Here is a 19289-nt window from a genome sequence, read left to right as displayed (position 1 = left end):
GCACAGCCAGAGCAGAGAATGGCACAGCCAGAGCAGAGAATGGCACAGACAGAGAGGGGAATGGCACAGCCAGAGCAGGGGAACGGCAAAACCAGAGCAGGGAATGGCACAGCCAGAGCAGGGGAACGGCAAAACCAGAGAGGGGAACGGCAAAACCAGAGCAGGGGATGGCACAGCCAGAGCAGGGGATGGCACAACCAGAGCAGGGTAACGGCACAGCCAGAGCAGGGGATGGCACAGCCAGAGCAGGGGATGGCACGGACAGAGAGGGGAATGGCAAAACCAGAGCAGGGAATGGCACAACCAGAGCAGGGAATGGCACAGCCAGAGCAGGGGATGGCACAGCCAGAGCAGGGGATGGCACAGCCAGAGCAGAGAATGGCACGGACAGAGAGGGGAATGGCAAAACCAGAGCAGAGAATGGCACAGCCAGAGCAGGGGATGGCACAGCCAGAGCAGGGGATGGCACAGCCAGAGCAGGGTAACAATCCATCGCAGCCCAGCGCAGGCTCCCTGCGGCCGGGGAGGACGCAGGCCTGGTGTCATCGGCAGCCGAGCCTCGGTGACATTTGCAGTGTCAGCCGGGGGAGGGGATCCCTCCTGAGAGCTCTGGCTCTGCCTCTCCAGCGCTGGGGCTCTCACAGCAGGGAGGGTGCCCAGGGCAGGGCCTGGCTGGGCGCCCGCTGCTCCGGCTCTGCCCCGAGCCGGCCTGAACGGGACAGCCCCGGGTCCCGGCTGGGCTGGGACAGACCCAGGGACAAACCCAGAGTGCCCCGAGCCCCCAGAATGGGCTGGGACAGAGCCACAGTTTGTGCATCTCCCCATGGCTCCCCTCAGGAAGGCTCCGGACCCGCCGGCCCCGCCGTCCTGAGGGTGTCTGGCTGAGGGCAGGCACAGGAGCCATCCCCTGGCAAAGCCTTTTGTTCCTCCTCAAATGAGAGCTTGCACAAACAATGATGGCACCATTCCTGCTCTGCACATCGATCCAGGGCTGTAGTCAGGCAGGAGAGCTGCAATAAAACCCTGGCCTTTAATTTTATGCATGGAGAACTTCTTACCTGCTCTCCCCTCCCTGTGCTCCCCCCCACAGCTCCTTTTCCAACTGCAGCTATTTTTCCCTGCTGACTTCAGGTGTTTTGTATTCTGCTTAGATCAATAGCAGCACAACAGCAGCAGCTTCCCAGTTGTCACTAGGAAGACCCTGCTGTCAGCTCCAGCTCAGCCGAGCTCTGCCGGGGCTGGAGAGCCCTTGTGCTTCCCTGACAGACACAAAGAGCTGCGCAGCCAGCCCGTGCTCTATTGATTCGGGCTTTAATTATTTTTTTTTTTAATCCAGCCTGGGGAAAGCTGTGTTCTTCCCGAGCTCCAGCAGCGGGGTTTGCCTTCCTGCACTCGGTTCGGGAGGGAGAGAGGAGTCACAGCTGCCCCAGGAGGGAGGTGGCACTGCAGGGACACTCCTGTCAGAGGTGGCACTGCGGTGACGCTCCTGTCACAGCTGCCCCTGCAGGGACACTCCTGCCCGCGCTGTCCCCGCCGTGTGGCTCTGCCAAGGAGCTGCTCCCTGGTGATATCCTGCTTAGCAGCCTCCCAGCCATGAGCAGGAAGAGCAAATCCATTGCCTAATCCGAGCGATGTGGCAGGACCACATTAGCTGATGTGAACATTGGCCCTCGTTTGTGGCTTTTTCACAATCTCTGATATTTATGTTGGCCTGCAGCAAATCAATGCCAGCGCTTTTTTCCTTTGCCGAACAAAAAGTGTTCAGTGAAACACAACCTTTGTGTGCATCTGCCATCCCGAGTGCCAAGATGGAATCAGAGAATGTTCAGGGGTGGAAGGGACCTTAAAGGGCATCTCACTGCACCCCTGCCCGGGCAGGGACACCTTCCCTTGGCTGCTCCCAGCCCAGTGCCCAGCCTGGCCCTGGGCACTGCCAGGGACCCAGGGGCAGCCCCAGCTGTGCCAGGGCCTGCCTGCCCTCACAGGGAGGATTCCTTCCTCTTGTCCAAGCTGATTTCCCCCTTTCAGTTTGAACCCATTGCTCTTTGTCCTGGAAGAGGAAAGCAGAAACCAAAGCGCCAGCCATGGCTTGGCTCTCCAGTGATTGATTTGCTCAGCTTTCTCTCTTTTTTTGGAGACAGACTGTTTTGTGGATTCCTTTCCACCAGACAGCTCAAGGGGAGCTGCTGTGGTCTGAGGGCGGGGAGGACACCCTGAGAGGGAACTGGAGTGACGTTTTCTGCTGCCCAGTGGCCCCTCCAGAGGGGAGGGCCCCTCGGGGTGGCCCCTCAGGTGGGCAGAGCTCACCCCTGGAGCCCTCGGGGTCCAAAGCTCTTTGTGCCACTGCTGCTCTGCCCTGGAATGCAGAACACCCACGGCCAGGCCCAGCCCAACAGGAGGGACCAGGCAGGGAGGGGAGGAGGGCACAAAGCAGGGAGAAGCCTTTGGTGAAGGAATGTTGGTAAAAAGGGGGAGCTGTAAGTTTGTGATGAGTGTGGGGAACGGGGTCTGTCAGTCCCCAAACCCCCTCGGCTCTGTGCTGCCTCTGTGCCACATGCAGAAAGGGATTCTTGGTTTATTTATATTATTTATTTATTTATAAAGAGTGTTTGTTTTTATTGCCAAGCCCTGGCAGGGCAGTGCCACCACAGCTCTCCTGGAGAGCCCTGGCTGTGCCATGAGGGGAAATGAGCAGCTCCAAGGAGAATGGGGAGGGACGCAGGGCTGGAAGGGGGCACGGGCAGCTCTGCTGAGCCTGGGGCAGGACAGCCCCAAACTGGGCTGGGCTGGGGCAGCCCTGACCCCGCTGTGCTCGCCCAGCCCCGCGGGTCTCACTGTGCTCCCAGGGTTGGGGTAGGTGGGGATCTGGAATAAACACATTTCTCCAGCTTCCTCCTGTAGTTCGAGTTTAACTTCCTAATAAAGCGATTGTTATTTTCCTAACCCGGGGCTTTCCCTCTGCTGGTGCTGCTCTGACAGTTCCTCCCCCGTCCCGGAGGCTCCGTGGGATGATGATTTCGGATTATTTCTGATGATTTCTGATTATTTCGGATAATTTCTGATTACTTCGGATAATTTCTGATGATTTCTGCCCCTGAGCTCCCCTCGGGGCTTTAGGGGGCTCCCCCTGCTCCCGGCCCTGGGGGCCCAGGCCCGGACCTGGGCTCTGGTCCTGCGGCTGCGGCCCCGGCCCATTCCCTGTCCTGTCCCGTTCCCGGTCCTGTTCCAGTTCCCGGTCCTGTCCCATTCCCGTTCCCATTCCCGGCCCGGGCCCGCTCCCGGTTTCCCGGTGCCCGGAAGCGCGCGGGCCCGCCGGAAGTGACGCGCTGCGGGCGCGCCCCGGGCATGGCGGCGGCGGAGCCCGGGATGAAGCAGTTCAATGGCGGCGGCGGCGCCGCGCCGGACGCGGAGCGCGGCCGCTTCCCGCACTGCGTGGTGTGGACCCCGATCCCCGTCCTGACGTGAGCGAGGCGCCGGGGCCGCACCGGGGCGGGCGGCGCGGCGGGGGCCGGGCCCGGACGGGACCCCCGCGCCTCCCCCGGGGCCTCCCCTCGCCTGTCCCGGGAGCCCCGCGCTTCCCCGGGGCCTTGAGCCCCTCCCGAGCCCTTCTCCCGGGTTTCCCCCTCGCCCCTCCCGGTCCCCGTTGCCGCTCCCGGTTCCCGCCTGCCGTCCCGGGGCGCTCGGCTGCCGCGGGGCCCCGGCCCGGGACGGGCTCGTTCCGCGGCCGTGGGAGCGGGGGAAGGCCCGGTGCGGAACGGGCCTGTCCCTGCGGGAGCGGAGCGAGTCGGGAACGTGGGAAGCGCTTTTGGAGCGCAGGGATCTGAGAGCAGCCCGTGCCCCCGGGGAGTCTCGGTGCGTTCCTTTGCATCACCGGGACCCGCTGTGCCTTCCCGGCCAAGCGTGGGCAGGCTCCAGGGAGAGCTCGGAGCTCTGCTCCGCTCGTGAGAACGCGCAAAGCTGTGGCTGTGGGGGTTGTCTGGGCACAGCGAGGCTTGTTTTTCCACCTGCTCTTCCCCCGGGTTCCCGTCAGGTGATGTTTGCCGAGCCGGGCTCCCAGTCGGGTACAAGATGTGGGGTGGGGTGTGCCGGGATCGGGAACGGCCCGGGGAGAGGCTGCACGTCCCCTCCTGCCGTCTCTTTGATCCTTTTTATCTCTTTTCTTTTTTGATTGCTTAAAACTTTCACCTCGGCCTTTTCCTGGAGGATTTTCCAGAGCTTTTTTAATATTCCTAACCCCAGCTGAAGGGAGCTGCCAGAGCCACCGAGGCCCTCAGGGAGAGAGGAGAGGGAAATCAGGGAGATCAGCAAATCTGAGGGTGCTGGAGTAGGTGGGAGAGGGCTGGAACAGAACCTGGAGTATTCACTCCCATGGGATAGTGATGGAGGAGGTGGCATGTAGGTGTGATGAGGGAAAGGGTTTGGGATACAGATCTGGTGGTGGAGGTTGGGATATAGGTCTGAGGGAAAGGGTTTAGGGATATAGATCTGGTGGTGGAAGGGGGTTGGGATATTGATCTGATGAGGGAAAGGTTTGGGATGTAGATCTGGTGGTGGAAGGGGGTTGGATAAAGGTCTGCTGCTCCCTGGGGCTGTAAGCACCCATCAGGGAGAAGGTCAGTGAAACACTGGGATCTTTTAGAGGAGGGAACACCCTTGCCAGAGCCAGGAATTCTGTTCTCTGTCTGGAGAGCTTGGATCTGGGTTGCTGTGGAAAGCTGCAGCGTGATGATGGCAAGGTGGGCAGGGCGACCTGGTTTTTGGTTGCTGGAGTGGAAAGTCCGGTTTTGTGCCCAGGCAGTCCCTGCAGGATCTGATCTTTGTGCTTGGCTGCACAGAGGGGTTTGTGTGGCTCTGGGTGTGTGTGCCCTGCGTGCCTTGCCCTGCCCTGCCCTGGTGTGCACGGGGTGCTTTGGGGTGGGGTGCTGCTTTGGGGTGGGGTGCTCCCTCCCAGCCTCCTGCCACGGGGCTGGGGCTGCTCCCTTGGTGTTCTCCCTGTGCTCCGGTCCCTGCCAGCCCTTGCCTGGCCCCGCTGCCATGGCAGGAGCAGGGCCAGGTGCCCCCTGACGTGTCCCTGTCCCTCGCAGGTGGCTGTTCCCCATCATTGGCCACATGGGCATCTGCACCTCGGCCGGCGTCATCCGCGACTTCGCGGGGCCCTACTTTGTGTCCGTGAGTACCCCTGCCCTCCCCTGCTGCTCCTGCTCAAATCACACCTCCAGGGCCCTCTCAGGGTCTGGGCTCCTTCCTGCTGCTCCACTGGAGCTCATCTGGGGGCCTGATAATAATTGGTGAGGAGAAGGGGAAAAAAAATCTCATGTTCAGGAGTTAAATTCTCTTAATTCTGAGGAGCAGAAGTGCCTTCAGCTGCCTCAGCGTGGCTGTTTCTGTCGTGCTGCTCAGCATCAGGTGTGTGCCAGGCCTCTTAAGCTGCTGAGGGTCCAGGGGATTCTGAAAGAAAGGAGGGTTTTAATTTGGCATAATTAATGCTCCCAATAGATTGAGACAATTGCAACCAAGGGTTAACAAAATATTAACACTTAAAGAGAAAAAGGGAGGGGAACAAGGCACTTGTAGGTAAGTGGTGTCACTGAGTGTGGAGTGTAAATGTGCCCAGAGCAGGAGTATGGGAACAAGGAGAATCCTGACCCAGGCACCCCCAGGATTGGTGTGGGGCAGTTGGATCACTCAGCCAGCCACCTGTGGGACCTCCAGCACCAGCCATGCCCTGAACATTGCCTTCAGCCTCCTGAGACAGCTCTCCTTTTGTTTTTGTAGGAAGACAACATGGCATTTGGGAAACCTGTGAAGTAAGTGCTGCATGTTTGTATTAAACTGAGCAGCTGCCCTGCAGCTCCTGGGGACAGACGAGCTGTGACACTGCTTTTCCTGGTGCTCAGCTGCCCTCCTTCACCTTGGTGGCAACTGTGTCCCTGCTTTTCAGGAAACCACATTAAATTAAATCTTTTTAGCAGCATGACAGCAACGTGGTGGTGTTAATATCCAGAGCTGTGTGGAGCCTTTGCTAGAGAAAAGGAAAAGAAAAGGCTAAACTGTTCTAGGATGATGTTAACCAGTGCTCTGAGTAAACACTGCCTGGCTGTGCTGGTGAGCTGAGGTCTCTCCCATCCTGTCAGTGCTGGCTTTGTGTCTCCCAGCTCAGCTTTGTGTTCACAATGGCTGGGGGGTTCCTTTGGGACGTGGGAGCAGCTCAGGGCTGTCCCCTGAGCCCTGTGATTTCTGTCTGGGGTGCTGAGCAGCCTTTCTGCTGCCTCTGCTTGTCTCAGAGCTTGTATGGGATAGAATATAAGAAAATAAAGATAGTGTAGAAAGTAATCTTACCCCTAAGGAGTTGCAGCTGGGCCAATTATCAAAGATTAGGAGCAGGCCTGACTTTAACAGGCCACAGCTGTACCCAATGAGAAGAAGATGCTGTAAAAGAGTGGGGTGGCTGGGTGAGAGGGGAGCTGGGGTCAGTGGCTGCTTTGTGAAGAGGAAAGAGTCAGTGCTCTGAGGAGCTGCCCAGGAGAAACACCAAGAAGGTGTGAAACTTCTGCAATAAGGAGACAACAACATGGAACCCCTGTGATGAGATGGCAACAAGAGCTGGGCTCTGTGCATTTCAGAGGCGCTGGCTGTGCAGGGCCAGGAGTTGGTCTCTGAGCCTCGTGGCTCCTTTGAGGCTGTGATTCCACCAAGGAGCAAGCACTGGGGCAGGTGCAGCAGTGGAACCATGCCAAGGAAGCTGTTCTCACCCTCCTAGGTACTGGAAGCTGGATCCCAGCAAGGTTTATGCCACGGGTCCCAACGCCTGGGACACGGCTGTGCACGACGCCTCCGAGGAGTACAAGCACCGCATGGTACAGCTCCTGTCCTGTCCTGCCTGGGGGGAGGCAGGGAGGGAGGGTCCCCCAGGGGCTCCAGGCATCCCAGAGACACTCTGGATACCCTGGGAGTGTTCAAGGCCAGGTTGGAGCAAGGAGCTTCCAAGTCCATCCAGCCCAAACCATTCCGTATCTCTGCAGGGCTGGGAGGGATCCCTCCTCGCCCCACTGTGGGGGTGAGACCTGGGGCTTGCCACCAGGGCTGGCAAACCTCAGGGACAGGATTTCTAATCCCTTTTTGTGTTCCAGCACAACCTTTGCTGTGACAACTGCCATTCCCACGTGGCTCTGGCCTTAAACTTGATGAGATATGATAACAGCACCTCCTGGAACATGGTGAAACTGTGCTTCTTCACACTCCTCTACGGGAAATACGTCAGGTGAGCTGAGGGACAGCCTGGATTCAGCAGCAGAAGGGGCCCTTTCCTTCTCCTGAGCCCTCTGAAGCATCACCTGGCCCACAGAGAAGGGAGAAACATCCCCCCAAGCCGTGGGTGTGTTGCTGGTGCTGTCACTGCCTGTGCTCAGCAGGAGAAGCAGGAGTGCTTGCTGGGTTGCACTAGGTGCTGCTCCCAAAATCCTGTTTCTGGCTGCTGGTTTGGAGTGCCTGGAATTTGAGAAATGCTGGCTAAAGCAAATCTCACTCTGTGTTGTCTTCTGGCTGGGATAGGTCAGAACATAAGGTCACAGGATGGCTTCTCTCCAAGGATTACTGGTTTCCCTCCCCTCTCTTGAGTCTTGTTTACATAAAAACTGGTCTGATTTCCAGCTGCTGTGGAGCTTCCCACTGCACTGCAGAGGGAAACCCCGAGCTTTCCTTAAGGAAAGGCTCATGAAGCTCCACTTCTGTGCAGTCTTCCCTGTCCTGGAGGAGCTGCTTCACCTGCTTTTGGACAGCTCCAGCTGTCTTGGTTAAATCCACCAGCAGTCAGAATGACAAGCCCTGTGGTAATGGGGTTTCGTTTTTTGTGGCCTCCTGTCACCATTCCTGTCTGTGCAGGGATGAAATGGGCTTGTCTTTGACTTAATTTCAGCTGGAAGGAGACTCCAGCCCTGTTGTTTGTGGTTCTAACTGAGTCTCAGCTTTTAACACCAAATTTCCAGGATGGGGTGTGTGGCAGTGCCAGCAGCAGGTAACAGTCAGGCATCTGTCTCCCTCTGATTTCTCCAGTTGTTCTCCCATCCTTTTGTCTCTGCTGGTTTCTCACATTGAAACCTTGTCCCCTTTTCCTCCTGCAGCATAGGGGGGTTTGTGAAGACCTGGCTGCCCTTTGTCCTGTTCCTGGGGGTGATTGTGACCGTGGTTCTCACCCTGCACCTGCGGTGATGGCAGCCCTGGCCCCCCATTCCTGAGCACACAAAGGAAGAAACTGTGACTGATCCAGCAGGATGGAGGCCTGGGGCTCTGGGAGCCTTTTCCAGGGAAGGTGGCAGCCCCACTCCATCGTGACAGCTCATCTTCCTCTCCTGGAGCTGGCTTCTTTTCCTCCTGTCTCTGTTCTGTCGATGGTGTCTCCCGGTGTCAGGGGTCTGGAAGCTTCTGCCCTCTCCCTTTCTGCAGCTGGGGAGGTGGGAATGGGATCAGGGGAGGGGAGGGGTGGGCACCTTTGCTTTCAGTGCCAAGAAAAGCCTCAAGGCAGCTCTGCCTCCTGCAGTGGCACGAGCAGATCCACCTTGGGAGGGTCTCTCTGAGCACCTGCTTTCCTCCTCCTCACCAGATGCTTCCTCAGTTCCCTGGGTCTGCAGTTAGGAGTTGCTGTTCTCCCTGTGGCACACCTCTCCAGTAGCACACATTCCAGAGGGGAGGTGTGGGTTCTTGTGGGAGGCTGGGGTGCCCCAGCACTCAGGGATGGCCCCAGCAGTGGCAGGAGGTGAGGTGGGACACTGCTCGTGGCAGGGCCGGCTCCCCTGGTCCTGCTGGTGAGCCTGGAAGGGCAGGAAAGCTGAAGGGCTGGCTGGGGAACAGCTCATGGCAGGGTGCACCCCTCAGGAGCCTGCTGCAGCTTGGGGAGGCAGCCCTTGGTCCCTTTCAGCTTGTGCCAGAGAAAATACCACTCCCCTGCTTCTCCTTGGGCTCTCTGTTGCTAAATCTGGCGCTGCAATCCTCACAAGCCACTCGTTTCCCTTTTATCCCCGAGCTCCCAGCAGGGCAGGCAGCAGCTGGGGCAGGGAGCTGAGCCTGGGGCTGGAGCAGCCCCTGAGCCTGGGGCTGGAGACGGGGTGGAGGCACTGGGAGCTGCCTGTCTGGCTGGGCTTTGCAGCAGAAACTGGGGCAGAGGCTTCTCCTGGCTGGTGACTGAGGAATGGTTTAGGGAGCTTTGGGGAGCACAGCTGGGCACGGGGGCTGTGCAGGGATTGGTGTGGGGAGCACAGCTCAGGTAGGATGGGCCATGGGGGGGTTGTTCCCGAGTGCCAGGCAGGGAGGGAGTTTGGGTGTGACCTGGAACCCCTCCTGCAGCTGGGTCTGCTCTGCAGGGGCTGGGTTTGGAGGGCTCTGAGCCAGGGCAGTTTTAACCCCAGCCTGGCTGAAGGGCCACGTGCAGCTGAGCGGGTCCCTGCTGACTGCAGAGGGGGAGAGGGGCTTTTCCACTCACACCTTTGCCCCAGTACCTGATGGGTTCCAAGGAATGCATTTCAAGGAGTGCTTGTGGCCAGCAGGAAAGCTTTCCTGGGGTCCCTGCCATGTCTGCAGCTTCCTCTGACTGCAGAGCCCGCTCAGTGTCAGCCCTCTGGTTCTCAGACCCCTCCCCAGGTGCCACTTCCCCGCTCCTCCAGCCATGTGGGAGGGTTGGACCCTCCTCGAGCTCGTTTCTGTGCTTCCCCTGTTCCTCGGTCACTTTTAAACCAGCCCTTAGACCTCCTGCTCATTGTTGTCCCTCTGTCACCCCATCGTGGCCTGAGCCCGGAGCTGGAGCAGCGCTGGCTGCTCTGTGCAGTCCCTCCCTTCCCTTCCCGTGCTCAGAGCATGGATGGAGGCTGCTGGGGCACCCAAATCCTGATCGGAGGGAGCCGGGAGGAGAGCACGGAGCGCTGCGAGCTCTGGTCTCCGCCCAGGAGCGCTGCCCAGCGCTGGGAGAGGGGAGAGCTTCCCCTCGCGCTGATTTCAGGGCGATTCCTTGGAGTGCCGGCCCCGGGGCTGGATCCACCCTCAGCAATAACCTCGAGCCCCTCCCGTCCGTGTTTCATCCACGAGCTCTGCAAGAATTGCCAAAGCTGAGACTTGGGGGTGTCAGGGGGCCCCTGGACTTCCAAAACCCCACTGTGAAATTCCCTCTCGTTTGCTCCTGATGCTTTTTACCAGAGCGGAGTTTGGAATGGCGAGGGCGAGCCCCCATCCCTCATCCTTTGTTCCCTTCATCTCTGCGGGGCGCTGGATTTCTTTGTAAATATTTAAACTCTGCTTCTGTGGTTTCATAATCCCGACGGCAGGGAAATAAACTGATTTCTGTGGATATCTCCCAGTGCTGTCTCTGCTCCCAGCCCTCAGGCGAGAGCAGGGTTGGGATCAGGATCTCCCTGGCCCCTCTCCTGCCCAAAGGATCCCGAAGCTCCCACACCTTTGGCTTCATGAACTCACCCTTTTCCCTGCTCCAGGGAAAACTCCCAACCCTGCTGCTGGGAAGGAGCTTTGGGGGGCAGGAGAATTCCCCACCCCTGCAGTGCAGGAAGAGTTCCCGGGATTTAATGCTGGGGCAGGGGCAGCCAAGTGTTCTGGGGTGGGAGATGCCTTTTTCCAAGGCTGATTCCCTTCAGCTGTGAACAGCTTCCCTTTTGTCTGTGTCCTTTTTTCTGGAGGCGCTGCTTTCCCAGCTCCTTTCCCTTCCCAGCCCAGAGCCCCCATCGTTCCCAGGGGAGGGGACGCCTGGCCTGGCCCTGGGGCTGCCAGGAGCAAAGAGCCAGACTCATTTTCCCTTCTCCCAGCAGGGTCTGCTGCCTGAGCTGGGAGCAGCGGAAGCTGTGCCTGCTGACTGCAGATGCAGCCACTGATTTTCTGTTCCATCTGACATCCAGAGGCTGGAGCTGTGGGCAGGGAGTACATCAGCCTTAAAATTAGGTTGTGTCCGAGGCCAGGGGATTTCATGGTGCAGCCATTTCATGGAAAACCACCTGGATCCTCCTGCTCAGCCCCTCCAGGCAGCAAGCCCAGCTCCTGCGGGCTGGCAGGCGGCTCTCAGGGCTTTATCCTCACACATCTGTCGCTGGGAGGTGAGGTGAGGATGCAAAGCCCCTGGGACCGCAGGGAGCCTCCCGAGCCTGGCAGGGTTTCCCAATCAATCTCCGGCTGCTGCCGGGAGCTCAGGGGCTCTGTGGGACGAGCTGTGGGGTTCAGTCACAGGAGGGAAGCCGTCGGGCCGAGTGTGCCCCACTCAGGTGCCCCGGGCAGGAGGCTGCTGTGCCAGCCCTGCTCCCCTCTGCTCCCAGCGTGGCCCCGGGGGCCGGGAATGCTGCAGGATGGATGGAATCCATCCATCATCCATCCCCCATCCATCCATCCCGGAGCGACCCCGCTGCTCCCCCGCGCCCTCCTCGCCTGGGGCGGCCGCGTGTGACCGACCCCGCCGGGCAGCGGGGCCGGAGCGGGGCTGGGGGTCCCGACCTCCCTCCCCGCGGGCAGCCGGGAATGTCCCCGCCTTTGAAATGCGGTCACTTTTGGGCAGCTGGCCCGAGGGGAGCGGTCCCAGGGGGCGCCCCCTTTGTGGGTGCATCAAAGGCTCCCCCAGGAGCGATACCCGTGCCGCTGGGAGCTCTGGACGCTGCGGGGGCTGCGGTGCCTCCCAGGCTGCGGATCCCTCCTTGTTTCCCAGGCAGGGGAAGGGAAGGGAAGGGGGGCCAGACCCAGCGCCGGCCTCCCAGCCAGGCCTTGAGTGCCATTCCCAGCCAGAGCCAGAGCTGGAAACCCCTCGGGCTCCCTGCTCTGCTGTGGGGATTTGGAATAAAAAATGAAAAGGAGGAGCAAGCAAAGGGCCCCCAGCCCCAGGGAGCTGGGGTCTGTCCCTGTGGGAGCTGGGGTCTGTCCCGGGGGATGTGGCACCATTCCCGTGGGTGGCACCGTTTCTCTGAGTGCCACATCACCGGGCCGGGGAGGGCAGAGGGCACGGGAGGCTGAGACCCCCGCAGAGGAAGGGGCCAGGTGTCCCCATGCCTTGGGGGGACACGTGGCCGTGCCAAAGCCAGGATTCTGTGCTGCAAGGGCTTCCCCACCGCCCAAAAATCCACTGCTGGGTCCCCACCCATGCTCCAGTGCCTGCTCCTGCCTCAGTTTCCCCCCAGGAGAACCAGACTTGCCTGAACCTCCCAGACCTGAGGAGCAGGACCTGGAAGGGGAGGAGGGCTGGGAGCAGCTGGGACTCGCTCCTGGCAGCGCTGGCTCGGGGCTGCACCCGGGTGAGACAGAACCTGCCCCTGCCCCTGTGCCCCGCAAGCTGCCTGCAAGGAAAACCATCCCCGAGGGCTGGCCCAGCACCTGGCTCAGGTGCCAGGGTGCTCCTGGGTGCTCCTGGATGTCACCGGTTGGTGCAGCCTCCGTCCCCAGCACCCGAGGCTGTGGCTGAGACCCAGCGCACTCTCTGCACCCCTGGGTCAGCAGGGATGGGCTGGGACACACTGCAGGACGTGTCCCACTTCTCCTCACGCCCTTCTCCATCCCATAAGGGCTCCTCACTGTGGGTGCTGCAGAGCAAAGGGCCCAGGGTGCCCACCTGGGGTGACCCAGAGCTGAGTCCCAGCCCACGGGAAGCCCTGAGGGGACTCAGATGTCCCCACATCCCTGTTGCTCTGCAGAGGCCTGGCTGCATTCCCAGGACACCCCTGGGACGGGGGGATCCCCTCCTCTGGGACCCCCCCAGAGCTGAGCAGCGAGAGCCCTGCAGGGGGACAGGGAGGGAGGGGAGTGGCCCAGGGACAGACACACGAAGCCACTGCCGAAGTCTCATTTCCTGAGACACCAGGCTAAAAATAATCCCCTTTTCTTGCAGTCCTGTGCTCGTCAAGTGCTGCCATCTGACATCAGAGCTGGGGGGGGAGCCTGTCCCCCACCCCCAGCCAGCTGCTCTCCCTCTGGCATCGAGGGAAACTGAGGCACAGGTCCTGCTGTGGTGCTCCTGCCCGGGGTTTATCCCTGCCTGGCACTGCTGGCCCCATCCTGCGTGGGGCTGAGTGCCCAGGGTGGTCCTGGCTGCTCGGGAACCCCGGCTGTTCAGGGCAGGATGGGGGTGGATGGATCTGTGGGGCAGGGAATGGGGGAGCCATGCCCTGGGGGTGGATGGGATGGGGGAACCACGGTTTGGGGAGGGGGCTGGGGCCGTCCCGTGGGCTGGGAAGGCATTATGGACTGGGGGCGCCCTGGGGATGGGGTCCTGCAAAGCCCCAGGGAGCTGGGGCCCCACGCTTTGGGGTGGGGGCTGCAGGGGGCGGGTGTGCTGCTCCCCCAGCCCCAGCACAGACCAGTGCCCCCAGTTCCCCCAGGCGCTCTCCCGGGAGCCCCAGAGGCACATCCTGCCCCCAGCCCCGCTGTGGCACCAGGGGGGGACATCTCCCACCCCCTCCCCTTTTCCACGCCCTTGGGGTCTCCCCCAGGCTTGGGGTGCCCCCGTCCCGGGCGCATCCCCGCTGCGCCGCCCCTTCCCGGGCGCTGACGCCTCCCAGTTCAGCCCAGTTCAGCCCAGTTGAGTCCCGTCCGGCGGGTGCTGCTGGCTCCAGTCCCTGCTTTGGTGCCGCCGGGCGCGGAGGCGCTCGCAGGGCTGCGCTTGAGTCACCCCGGGCACAGCCGGGCCGGGCCGGGGGCACCGAGGGCTGCCGGGGGCACGGAGAGCCCCGCACCTGGGCAGGTGAGGGGGGCGTGGGGCTGAGCCGGGCCCGGGGGGCTGAGCGGGGCCCAGGGGGGGCTGGTTTCGCTCCTCTGGCTGCGCACCCTCCTCCCTCTGCGCCCTCTGTGAGGAGCGTGGGCTGGGGGCTCCCCTTTGAGGGTGACTGTTCTTGTCCCCACGCCGTGACACAGACCTGGCTCTGACCCGAGCCCCCCGGGATGGGTCCCTGGTGCCGGGAGGAGGCGAGGGGGGGGCCCCGGGCTCTGGGACCTGCCGGGGGGCTGGGCGGCCCCTCGGGAGGGGCCGGCCGTGGGTGCACTTTGGGGAGGGGGCCTGGGGGGCGTTTCACACCGTCTGGACCCCCCCCCCAATCTTGTCGGGCTGCCTGCAGTGAGAAAAGGGGGACGTGCAAGCCCCGGCTGGAGCCGCTGGGGAGGCTGAACTGGTTTGACTGGTGCGGGGCGGGGGCCGGGCGCCAGCACCCCCCTGGAGGCTCCGCTGCTCCTTCCCGGCTCGGTTTGGGGCACCCCAAGGGAACGGGGCCTGGCTCAGAGCTCGGTGACATTTTTAGGTGGTGGCTCTGTTCCGGGGCGGGGGGACCCCCCCGTGTGCCGGCTGTGAACAGGATACGAGCGGCTGCGGTGGGGAGACAGCGGCAGTATCACCCCCGCCCCCGGGCAGAGCCGGTTCGTGCCCCCGGGACCCCTCCCTGCCCCGGGCAGAGCCGGTTCGTGCCCCCGGGACCCCTCCCTGCCCCGGGCAGAGCCGGTTCGTGCCCCCGGGACCCCTCCCGAGGCGATGTTGGGGGCCGGGGGCTGGTGGGTGTCCCAGGGCGCCCGAGGGGGGCAGGGGGCGTTGGGGTTCCCTGTGTGTGCTGGGGGGGGTCCCTGGTTTGCTGTGGCGGGGTTGGCACCCACTGTGCTCAGGTCCTGGGCTGGGGGGTGTCTGACACCCTAGGGGCACCTGTGGGGCAGGGAAAGGACCCTCGGAGAGGCTGGGGACAGGCTGGGACAGGGCCACCCGTGGAGCGGGGTCAGGGTCACCTTTAGGGCTGGGGACAGGGCCGCTGGTGGAGGGGGGACACCCCCGGGCTTGGCTCTGTGGGTGCCCAGAACCTGGGGCGTGCCCGGGGGGTGCCCGGGGGGGTTCAGGCTGCTCCTGCCCCACGGCTGCTGCAATTTCCTGCCCTCGGTGACTCCAGGCAGCGCTTTCCCAACGCCGGGGACAGGAAGGGCCGCGGTGAGGCAGCGCCGGGCATGGGGCAAGACCCTCTGGGAGATGTGATGGGCTGAGCACGGCCTCGGCCTGCTCCGGGCTCAGCCCATGGCGGGGGCAGCCGAGCCCCTTCTGCCATCTGTCCGTGTGCCCTGGCAGCCGGTGAATCCCTGGGAAAGCGGCAGGGGCAGAGCCAGCCCTGAGCAAACACGCTGGGCAAACAGCGGCCGCGGGCAGGGCTGGGCTGGCACGGAGCCGGCAGCGGGAGGAGCGGCCCGGTGTCCCCGGGCTGCCTGTGCCCTTCCCGGGCACCCTGGGCCCCGGCCCGGTGTCCCCTGTGTCTGTGGCCGTTCAGGGGCTGCGGGCTGAGCTCGCCCCGTTGTCCTTGCAGCGGGATGAGCGCGGCGGATCCCGCCCAGCGGCCCCCAGCTGCCCCTCGGGATGCTGGCATCGCTGGTGCACGCCCGGCGCGCTGAGCCGCCCGTGTCCCCGCGCTGTCCCCGCGCTGTCCCCGCGCTGTCCCCGCCGCCCCGCATGGCGCTGCAGCCCGAGCCGCCGCTGGACCTGAGCTTCCTGACGGAGGAGGAGCGGAGCTGCATCGCCCGGGTGCTGCAGCGGGACTGGCAGCTCCGCCGGCGGGAGGAGGGCCGCGTCAGGTGGGCCGGGGGTCGGGGTCACCCCTGGGGACAGCGGGGAGCCCCCAGCAGCAGCTCCCTGGGGTCTGAGAGAGTTCCCTGTTCCCAGAACAGCCAGGCCGAGGGTCCTCTGCCCACCCGGGGATGGGGTCACCCCCTGAGCTCAGGGTTTGTCACAGCAGCACCGGGGGTCCCGGAGGCCCTGGGGAGGGGTCCTGCTGTCCCCCAGGCCCTGCTGGGGCGGCTCCATCCACCGGGGAGGCTCTGGGGCGGAGGCACAGGGGCCGATGGCAGTGCCAGCCCGGCGGTCCCAGTGTCCCCCTCCCGCCCACCAGCAAACTCCGCAAGTCGGTGTCGGACCCGGCGCGGCTGCGGAGCCTCACCGGGGACTGGTTCAGCGACGCCCGCGCCCAGCGCCACCAGCACCCGCTGGGCTCCGACCTGGTGCGAGCCTCCATCCGCCGCAGGAGGCGGCCCCGGGGTACGCGAGGGGCACCGGGACCGGAGCTCGGGCCGGGGCTGGGCCCGCTGAGCTCCCCGGTGCCCCCAGGGACGGGATGGGGGACGGGGCTGGGCCCGCTGAGCTCCCCGGTGCCCCAGGACGGGGTGGGGGACGGGGCTGGGCCCGCTGAGCTCCCCGGTGCCCCAGGACGGGGTGGGGGACGGGGCTGGGCCCGCTGAGCTCCCCGGTGCCCCCAGGGACGGGGGAGCTGGAGCGCGGCCCCAGCCTGGAGGCCATCGATGAGCCGCTGGCAGAGGAGAGGGAGGATGAGGATGGCGCGTTGGAGACGGATGAGAGGTGAGGAAGGAAGGGCGTCATCCCGCAGGTGCCCCGGGGCTGGTGGCATCTCACTGGCACCCACTGGGGGTGGCATGAGGGGGCTGGAGGGGGCAGAAGCCCCGGTGGAGGGGACGGCGCAGTCAGGGCTGGTATCTGCCCATCTGTCCACCACTGCCTCTCACCATCCCAGCACCTGTCTGTCCACCATCCCAGGGTCCATCTGTCCCTTGTCCCACTGTCTCTCACTGTCCTGGTGTCTGGCTGCCCACCATCTAGGCCAAACTAACGGTGGTCTCTTCCCGCAGTTCTCCCCCCGAGGAGGTGCAGGAGGCCACTGAGCCCCAGGTGGGTCCCTGCTGGGGAGTTAAGGAGCACCTGGACCCCGGTGATGGGTGGGGTTCACCCTGCAGCACCCCCAGTGCCATCCCAGGGTTGTGCTGCACTTGGAGTGATGGGAAATGTCCCACAGAAGGTCCCATGGGGTGTCCCTCGGGTCATCCCTCATCCTGTCCCCAGGAACACACAGGGGAGGGCTGGGCCGGGCTGGGGGAGCAGCTGGGGGAGGAGGGGGTGCCCGGGGTCCCCTCTGATCCTTTCCCTCTCAGCCCAGCCCCCCCGGCCCGGCTGTGGAGGGGACCCCGGGGTCACAGCCCATGCTGCAGGGTGGCATCCCCCCGAGGGAGCAGGACAGCCCAGGTGAGCGGGACCGGGTCAGTGCTGGGGGGCTGGGGCTGGAGTCCCCCAGCACTGCAGGGACCCCCTCCTGCCACCCCCGGTGCTTGGACCCCCGCCCACCCCTTGTCCTTGCAGGTGACATGGGAGGTCCCTCCCTGGGCTCGAGCAGCACGGAGGAGGATGAGGAGGAGGAGGAAGAGCCGGACTCGGCACACGGCAGCCACAGCGCTGGGCAGGTGGGATGGGGCTGGGGGGGCTGTATGGAACTTGGGGGGCTGTATGGGATTGGGGGGCTGGAGAGGGTTGTAAGGAGTTTTGGAGGTGTCTTTGTGGGGTTTTGGGGACCTGGGGGGACTGGACAAAGCCAGCACAGCATGGGCTGCACCCAAGCACCAGGCACTGCTGGGGACTGGCTGTCCTCAGTGGGTCTGGGGGCCCAAGGGGGGTGCTGACCCCTCTTTGTATTTCCAGAGACCAGAGACCCCCCAGACGGATCAGACGCCCCCAGACCCACTGTCCCCACAGAACGGCCACACCCCCCCGAGGCTGCTGAGCACCAGCTCCTCCGTGTCCAGCCTCAGCTCCTCCACAGTACGGGACTGGGGTGGGGATGGGAGTGGGAATGGGACTGGGAGTGGGAAAGGGACTGGGGCTGGGGGTGTGGTTTGGGCTGGGAATGGGACTGGGATGGGGATGGGAGTGGGACTGTGGCTGGGAGTGGGGTTGGGGCTGGGGCCGGGGTTGGGACTGGTGCAGGGTGGGCAGGGGTCACCTCCCCATCGCCCCTGCCTGTTTCCCGCAGCTGAGCGGGAGCCTGATGAGCCTGTGCAGCGAGGGGGAGCTGGGCAGGGTGGCCGTGCGGGGCTGCGTGCAGTTCTCCCTGCGCTACCAGGCTGCCGAGAAGGAGCTGCAGGTGCACGTCCTGCGCTGCCGCCAGCTGGCCGAGGCCAAGAAGCAGCGCTCGGACCCGTGAGTGCCCCGGCCCCGCCGCACTGCCCAGGGGATGCCCCTCGGCCCCACTGCCCCCAGCTCGTTTCTCGGCCGCAGGTACATCAAGACCTACCTGCTGCCCGACAAGTCCAACCGCAGCAAGCGCAAGACCGCGGTGAGGAAGAGGAGCTTGGACCCCGTCTTCAACGAGACCCTCAAGGTTCCTGACCCTCCTTTGGGGTGGGCTTGGAGGGTCCCCGTGGCTCAGACTGGGTGGGTGGGGTGGCTAATCCCAGCCTGTGTCCCCTCCCCACCAGTACAAGCTGGAGAAGAGGGACCTGCAGGGCCGGACCCTGAACCTCTCCGTGTGGCACCATGACAGCCTGGGCAGGAACCTCTTCCTGGGCGAGGTGGAGGTGGCGCTGGGCACCTGGGACTGGGCCAACACGCGGCCCGAGTGGTTCAGCCTGCAGCCACGGGTGAGCTGCCCACCTCCCCAGCCCCCCGTGGGTGCAGTGCCCCTGTAACCCCCTGTGCTCCTCAGGTGCCCATCCCCTCGCACGGCCTGGCCAGCCGTGGCAGCCTCAACCTGGCGCTCAAATTCATCCCCGCCGGCTCGGAAGGTGAGAGGGGCCTGTGGGCAGCCAGCGGGGCTGGCATGGCATGGCATGGCATGGCATGGCATGGCATGGCATGGCAGGGTGGTGGCCCTGACCCCTCTGGCCCGCAGGAGCGGGGATGCCACCCACGGGCGAGCTGCACATCTGGGTGAAGGATGCCCAGAGCCTCATCCCGCTGCAGAGCGGCACCGTGGATGCCTTCGTGCAGTGGTAAGGGTGGGGGTGACGCTGGGGACACCCGAGGGGCAGCTGGGGCGTCCCCCTGACCCCAGTGTCCCCCCAGCTACGTGCTGCCCGACGACAGCAAGGCCAGCCGGCAGAAGACGCGGGTGGTGAAGCGGAGCCTGAACCCCCTCTTCAACCACACCATGGTGTACGACGGCTTCCAGGCCAGGGACCTGGCCGAGGCCTGTGCTGAGTTCACCCTCTGGCACCACGAAGCCTTCTCCAAACGCCAGCTGGGCGGCATCCGCCTCAGCCTGGGCACCGGTGAGAGCAGGGGCTTCCAGTTCCCGGGGTGTCCCCAATCCCCTGGGGTGTCCCCAGGGTGTCCCCATCCCCGGGGCTGACGGGGTGCTCTCCCCGCAGGCAGCAGCTACGGGCTGCCCGTGGGCTGGATGGACTCCACGGCGGAGGAGCAGGGCGTGTGGAAGCAGCTGCTGCAGCAGCCCGGGCGCTGGGTGGAGGCGCTGCTGCCCCTGCGGACCAACCTGGTGCCCCGGGGGTAGCCCCGGCCCCGCGGAGCA

The 19289-nt window shown here is 63.9% G+C and overlaps 2 protein-coding genes across 2 annotated transcripts; both read left to right on the top strand.

Annotated features, from left to right (window-relative positions):
- The first annotated feature begins 3340 nt into the window (after positions 1-3340).
- Positions 3341-10333, top strand: TMEM222 (transmembrane protein 222). The gene is made up of 6 exons (XM_066564978.1): positions 3341-3461; positions 5085-5169; positions 5776-5807; positions 6761-6857; positions 7131-7261; positions 8121-10333. The coding sequence occupies exons 1-6, from the start codon at positions 3346-3348 to the stop codon at positions 8206-8208; spliced, it is 549 nt and encodes a 182-aa protein (XP_066421075.1). The 5' UTR covers positions 3341-3345; the 3' UTR covers positions 8209-10333.
- A 5010-nt stretch (positions 10334-15343) lies between these two features.
- On the top strand, positions 15344-19271 carry SYTL1 (synaptotagmin like 1). The gene is made up of 14 exons (XM_066564604.1): positions 15344-15558; positions 15873-16018; positions 16237-16336; positions 16624-16663; positions 16924-17032; positions 17129-17229; positions 17465-17584; positions 17796-17962; positions 18041-18143; positions 18241-18402; positions 18468-18546; positions 18654-18753; positions 18827-19032; positions 19132-19271. The coding sequence occupies exons 1-14, from the start codon at positions 15344-15346 to the stop codon at positions 19269-19271; spliced, it is 1788 nt and encodes a 595-aa protein (XP_066420701.1).
- Positions 19272-19289: the final 18 nt, after the last annotated feature.

The sequence above is a fragment of the Molothrus aeneus genome, chromosome 23 (assembly GCF_037042795.1).
Source record: "Molothrus aeneus isolate 106 chromosome 23, BPBGC_Maene_1.0, whole genome shotgun sequence".
NCBI lineage: Eukaryota > Metazoa > Chordata > Aves > Passeriformes > Icteridae > Molothrus > Molothrus aeneus.
The sequence above is the reverse complement of the archived record's forward strand: the minus strand, read 5'-3'. Positions and strand labels throughout refer to the sequence as shown.